The 7,095-nt window shown below is 41.8% G+C and overlaps 1 protein-coding gene across 2 annotated transcripts; it reads right to left on the bottom strand.

Annotated features, from left to right (window-relative positions):
• Nucleotides 1-553: 553 nt before the first annotated feature.
• LOC121778779 (ABC transporter C family member 10-like) lies at nt 554-6,886 on the bottom strand. Of its 2 annotated transcripts, XM_042176182.1 has the most exons (13): nt 6,626-6,886; nt 6,336-6,500; nt 4,006-6,081; nt 3,609-3,929; nt 3,444-3,530; nt 2,775-3,362; nt 2,529-2,693; nt 2,143-2,437; nt 1,846-2,060; nt 1,467-1,772; nt 1,314-1,377; nt 995-1,234; nt 554-919 (listed from the first exon to the last, which is right to left on the bottom strand). In XM_042176182.1, exons 3-13 carry the CDS (start codon nt 6,067-6,069, stop codon nt 804-806), a joined length of 4,461 nt encoding a protein of 1,486 aa, XP_042032116.1. In that variant the 5' UTR covers nt 6,070-6,081; nt 6,336-6,500; nt 6,626-6,886; the 3' UTR covers nt 554-803. The 2 variants fall into 2 exon arrangements, with proteins under 2 accessions (XP_042032116.1, XP_042032115.1); XM_042176181.1 differs by lacking the exon at nt 6,336-6,500.
• Nucleotides 6,887-7,095: the final 209 nt, after the last annotated feature.

Genomic DNA, 7,095 nt, shown 5'->3' with positions numbered 1-7,095 from the left:
TCTATTTTTTTAGGGATGATCCAAAATAGAAATAGTTTATATTTTTAAGAGACGGCCATATGTTAGTGTTAGAAAGATAATATCCACAATAAATAATGAGATATCTCAAAATTGAGCAGATTTCGTGATTTGAACAGTCACCAAATCCACCATAAATAATGAGATAGTATGAAATTGACCATATTTCATGATTTGAAATTGGAAAATATAATATTCGCCATATCCACCAGAAATCAAGCATATTACTCCGTATGATTTGAACTTGAACATCAATAATTTGCAAATGCAAAAGAAAATATTGAGCTAGAAAAAGATAATGAAAGAGCATAAAAAGGGAAATTTGATGTCTCATAACAAACTTTAACTTTGACCTTAAAGACGAATCCTTATACGAGCAACCCAAGCTTCAAAAACCAACTCAGATTATTTTCAAATTTTGACCCATTTACAATTATACTGATACTATTAACTTACACGATTTCTCCAATAGGCTATTGTCCCTATTCTTAACCTCAAAGCTGTTGAACAAATCCATGGTTACATCAAACCATAATTTGAGAGATGAATATCCATGTAATAGAAATAGCATGGATTTCAGATCATTCATGCACCAATTGGTCATCAAGGTGATAATTCATGTTATACAAATATGTAGCATTTGAAGCCTCATATTCAAATCTACAACATTCACTCAAAGTTATGAGCAAGTGCAACTTGTACATATTCTACTACTTGGTTGCATGTCAGGACCTTTGATTCATAAGCATGGATCAAATTAATCATCTCAACTTCTGCAGTTGAATTTACTGTGATTGTACAGCCTGATTATTATGTGACCAATACTCCTTCACTAGCTCACCAAATAATGAACCTTCTCTCTTCATCAGCTTCATTGGTTCATCATACTCCACCAATTTCCCTGTTTATCACATAAAATATTTCAGTCTTTTACTGAATCATGCCACATACTATGTCTTAAACACGAGACACTCACCATCGCTGATGGCGAGAACCATCGTTGAGTCCATCACCGTGGGTATTCTGTGAGCCACGGTGATCACGGTGCAATCTGCAAACTCTGTCCTTATAGTCTTCTGCAAGATTGTGTCGGTTGCATTGTCAATAGAAGCAGTTGCTTCGTCTAGTACCAGAACCTTGCTCCGTCTCAACAGGGCTCGCCCCAAACAGAACAGCTGACGCTGCCCCATACTCCAGTTCGATCCATCTTCCACAACTGTGATCACATTTTTTTTGTCAACTACAACTCAATCTACTCATATATATCCAAGAAATGTAATTGAAGAATCAATTACCAGGTGCATTTAACCCCTCTTCTTTTTCTTGAACAACCTCTTTCAGCTGACACTTCCCTAAAACCTTTAGTTTCAACAAAGAAAACCACTCTTTAATAACACTACACTCAAATCTTCATAGATAATAAAATACTAATTTCTTGAAATTTTTACCTCCCATATTTCCATGTCACTATGCTGGCCTAATGGATCCAAATTGTATCTAACAGTGCCAGTGAAAAGAGTAGGGTCTTGAGGTATGATCCCAAAGTGAGACCTCAAGTCATGAAGGCCGATTGTCGAGATATCAATTCCATCCACCACGATCCTCCCTCCCGCTGGCTCCACCAGACGGAAGAGGGCGCTGATGAGGGTAGTTTTCCCACTGCCAGTTCTACCAACAATCCCAATTTTATGTCCTCCCTCGAATGTGCAGCTGATCCCGCGTAAAACAAGTGGTGCATCTTCTCTATACCTGATCTGTTCAAATCAAAACGCGGTTTAAAATCACGCTGAGAGCTGAGAGCTGAGAGCTGAGGAAAATAAAAGTTACCTTTAGGTCATGAATCTCTACTCTACCCTCACTTGGCCAATTGGTCGGGGGTCGACTCTCTTCTACCACCTCCGGTGCCTCACTAGGTATGTGCATATACTGGTCGAGCCGCTCCACAGAAATGATGTAGTTCGACAGCATACACTGGTTGTTGATAGAGAACACTAGGGACATATTTAACGAGAGACCATATGACAAAGCCATTCCAATGAATCCTGCAACGACAAATGAAGGTCGTGTAAGAAAAAGAAACGAAAGATGAAATGAAAACCACGATGTAACAGTACTATCACGCACCGGAGCTGAAAGTTCCGGTAGGAAGTAAAACCATACAAAGCCCTGCAAAGGAAAGAACTGTTGCACTAATGATTTCCAGCCTCTGGATCAGCCACTCGTTCGCTGAAAAGTAGTTGAAGTAAGGACTGCCATTTGTGTCGATCAGTTCAAGATTCTTTTCTAAGAACCGGTCTTCCTCGTTGAAAGCTCGTATAGTGGTGACTCCAGCTACAGATTCAGCAAGATGGTTAGCTACAAGAGATTTTGTGGTTCCGTTGATCCTCATCAGCTCTTTAGCCGAGCAGTAGTAGTAGCTCTGTGATATAGAAATTTGTATCAGAATGATTGTTTAAACATCACAACGTCTATAAAATCCGTATCTATAGCGAAAAAAACGAAACAGCTACCTGTAGTCGAATAGCGAGAATGATCATTGGAATGGAAACAAACAAAACTTGCCATGTTATAATGGCCAAAACAGCAAGGTTAGCATAGCAATTCGTAGTCGATCCAACCGTGAATATCAAGTTGAAGGGGAGATCAAGATCAACTATACTCAAATCAGCAGAGACCTATGCCAAAACAATCATGTACACATATTTAGTTTTACAGATATCATATGAAAAGATCAGAGTTTCAGCTTGGAAATTTACCCGGCTCAGTATTCGTCCCAAAGGCGTAGAGTCATAAAACGCCATTGGTGCACGGAACAAAGATATCAGCAGCTGTGAAAACAATGCTCGTGACGACTGCACGCCCATGACAACGGTAGTAAGAGTCCTACCAAGGAGAAACACTGTTGAGACGAACCCGATCAGCAAGTATACGAGGATCAATCTCAGGCTGTCAAAATTTGGATCATCAACATTTGCTGCCATCCATGAGTTTTGCAGTATTTGACCAACGACAAACGTTAAATGACAGAGAGCACCCACGCCAAACGTCAAGAATCCCTTGTTCTGCTTTAGATACAGGAGATACGGCTTGAATCCAGTATCTCCGACCTCCCTCTCTTCTTTCTTTATCAACTGATCAACCCCAGCCGCTGGTGCCTTCTGCTCAGCGTAACTCCTACGAATCTCTCTTGAGGAAGCTTCACTTGTTCGGCCCTCAGTCATCTCCGAGAGCCCTTCAGAACCAGCAGTTTCTCTGTGAGCATGGATAAGATCCTGAAACTCTTTGCTCGATTCCAGCAATTGAGAATACGGAGCCGCACACAAAATCTCACCATCCGACATCAACTGTCAAAGAAAGTGAAAACTTCATGAAAACCGAACTGTCGAAATCTCTGGCCAAAATGACTATCTTTGTCCATAACTCACCAAAACAGAATCAAATGCTGGAAGAAAATCAACTTGATGAGTCACGAGTAAAACTGTCTTCCCCGAGAGGGCGCCCACGATGTATTCCTGTCCATTCGAAATGAGCGTGTTACTACTTAACAGCCGCGAAAGTTACAAGTTCATAAAATAAGTAGATACACTCACGTTAAACAGGCTTGTGGCAGTGTGTGCATCAACAGCACTGAAGGGGTCATCCAAGAGATACACATCGGCATTCTTGTAGAGAGCTCGGGCGAGCTGGATCCGCTGTTTCTGCCCACCACTGAGATTAATACCTCTCTCCCCTATCTCAGTGAGATCACCATAAGGCAGCAGCTCAAGATCCTTCACGAGCGAACATCTCTCCAACGTATCTTGATATCTCTTGCTGTCCATCGCTGACCCGAAAAGAATGTTCTCCCGGATACTCCCTGTCTGTATCCATGCTGATTGTGACACATAGGCAATGGATCCTTGTACTTGAACCTGAAAACAAGAGATCAATGTGTGTTAAAACAGAATTAGTCAAGCCGAAAACAAACATCCATGTTCGATAACTCACTGTTCCTCGGGTTATTGGAACCTCTCGAAGAACTGCAGCTAGAAGGGTGGACTTGCCAGAGCCCACTTCTCCACAAATAGCAATCTTTTCACCTTGTCTGAGTTCCAAGTTGATGTTACGAAGCGTTGGCTTCGATGGATCCTCATCCCACGACAGATCAGCCGATTTAAAACTAACACTGGAAACTTCACCATTCGCTCGAGACTTAGCCCGGGCATTTGAAGCTTCCAGCTCAGGCGCTTCGAGAAACTTCACTAGCCTGACAAATGCAACATTAGCTTGGATGAACACTGCGAGAACATCAGGAATCGTTCTGATGGGATCTTGAACGAGGCGTAGCGTTGCCACAAAAGTGAAGACATTGCTAGACGACAACGGGACGCCAAGGACATAGCATGCACCGAAGGTAGCTGCAGAGACTAATACAGGAGAAGACCAGAAAAGGTAGGAATTGTATGCTTTACGCAGCTGAACAGCCGACAGGCATTTTTCTTCGACCTTTCTCAGATTCTCTACGACGTGCCTGAAATGAGTCTCCCACGCGTATAACTTCAACACCTTCATATTCACTAGAGCCTCGCTCATGGCCTTCAACCTCCCGTCCTGCGCCACCATGAGCCTCGACTGGAACTTATGCTGCAATTTTGCAAGAGGCATGTTGCACAGAACAGATAGAAGGATAACAACTATAGACGCGAACGTTGCTAGTCCAACAGCATTGAAGAGGATGATGACCGCGAGGCAGAGCTGGAGAGACGTCGTCCATATCTGATGGAACCAGAATGGGAACTCTCCGATTCTGTAAGCATCAACGGTTACATAGCTCATTATCTCACCACTGGAATGAGTCAGCCGAGCAGCGTTGGATAGTTTCAATTGTTTCTGATAGACGGCTGCAGTGAGTAACGATCTCAGCTTAAGACCGACTAGCCTTGATTTAAAGTACCACTGTCGTTGCGCTAAAGATTCAGTCGTCTTAGTTAGGAAAAGTGCTGCAACCAGCATGTATTTCTCGTACTCGGATCTAGCATTGCCTTCTGCAACGTTGATGAAGGCGTTGAGGAGCACGGGACCAAGAGAGAGAGCGACCACCTTCAAGCACGCGTACAACCCCGACACGAGGATCTCTTTCCAGTGGCACAGTAAAATGATCTTCAAGATGGAGGGAGGACTCGAACGACTAGACTCTTTCTGCTTGTTATATATATCAGAAAAAAGCAAGTAGCACGACTCTGCACGGTCATCCTGACGAAGCTTGGGCATATCTTCATCCTCGAGCGTTTTCTCCTTCCCTCTCTTCATCAATGGATTCAGCCACCAAAAGGTGAGCTTGTTCAAAAAACCAGCTTCTGCAAAGGGAGTCACGTCTCCGCGAGATGATGTTTTACCGCTGCCATTGGCAACAACACCGAGCAACGGATCACTAACACCATTTTCGCCATCACCATCCTCTTGATTCCGGTAACCTTTGTACACACACAAGATCAGCATACTCGATCCAACAAATGATAATATGTCGAAGACTATCTTAACTGACATCTCTTTACTAAGAACGGCTGTGAAAACCGATATTCCACATGTGATTGCAGCGAAGAGGAACGCAAGACTGGATAACAGCCTCAACGGAGTTCTTGAAAAACGATGCCCCCTGAGGCTAACAGCTAACCCCAGCAGCAGCCATACTAATCCATGAAACAAGTATAGCACCCACCAATGCAGGGGCAAAACAGAATCCAATTTTCGCAACTTCTCTTCCAAAATCCAGACTCCAAAACACAAATAGGCCAATCCCAGAAAACCATTATAAATTGCTGATGCTAGCTGCAAATTCGACCGAAAAGATGCAGCCACACGCGAGGATTTGAGTGGTTTCTTGAAAAATACGGTGAAGCATAACATCACCAGGAGCAAAACATCAAAACAGACTATCAAGGCATGATTGCTGCAGGAAGAAGGTTGTGTCACAAAACTCAAATCTGCACTACAAGATACTCCGTCTCCGTCTCCTCCTCCTCCACCTGCACAGTCGTGTTCGCCACAAAACACACTCCACAGACTCCCCATCTCTCTCCCTTCCTATTCACATCAAATAGCTAATGAACATCAGCAAAAAGCATACTTGAGCAATAGATAAGTTCAAATTGCTATTGACTTGATCACCAACTAAGGTTTTACACTAAACATCAACTATTACAAGCTCAGACAAGGCAAGGAAAGATGAATTGAGTGAGGATCTCATCAGTCATTAGGAACATACAGCTGTATCTTTAATTAATGCTCACAACAAACACAAATGCACAAAGGAGACTGGAAAATAAGTAAACAAAGACCTTAAAGAAGTGTAAATCATCCAATGCTCATCAATGAACAGTCTCAAATGCAGACATGCATATTAATTAATAGTACATATACATCATAAATGTCTGGATCATGACCGTTTCCATATTTCAACGCATATGCTTAAAAAGGGAAAGGGCAGCCGCTGACAAAGGAATCTGTAACAAACAAGTGATGAATGTGTGTATAGCATTAAATATTAGTATTATACTATATCAAAAATCAGAAGAAAAAGAATAAAAAAAAGATTAATAGAGAGAGATAATGGGATGCAGAGACTAACCACACAAATCCCTGCGGCTTCGGAGATGTAGCAACTCCTCCCGAGAAGGGAGGAATATTTATATATATATATATGAATGTTGGTTTCACATAAGAAAGCAATAAAATTTCAGATTCTGCTAATTATGAAGCGTTATCAAATAATCAAAAGTGGAGTATGTTATATATATGTGTGTGTGTGATTAAGAAGGGCGTCATTGCTCACGTCTCTCACCGCTCGACAAGTGTTGCCTGGCTTTTTGATGATAATAAACAAGATAATTTTCGAATATACTAATGCAAAAAACGAAATTTACTTGGATTGTTTCAGTTTCAGCTTGTGGAGTTCGGCAGTTTCCGTAACATAAGCAAACTCTGTGAATAGTATAGCAAAAAAAAGGAATCTTTGATGAGTAAGCAGAAAACGTGTTATCTTAGATATTTAAAACTGACTAAGAGAAAACGTACTTCAAATTGACGATTTTTGTGTAA

The sequence above is a fragment of the Salvia splendens genome, chromosome 19 (genome assembly GCF_004379255.2).
Source record: "Salvia splendens isolate huo1 chromosome 19, SspV2, whole genome shotgun sequence".
Lineage (NCBI taxonomy): Eukaryota > Viridiplantae > Streptophyta > Magnoliopsida > Lamiales > Lamiaceae > Salvia > Salvia splendens.
This window is presented reverse-complemented; position numbering and strand designations above follow the sequence as displayed.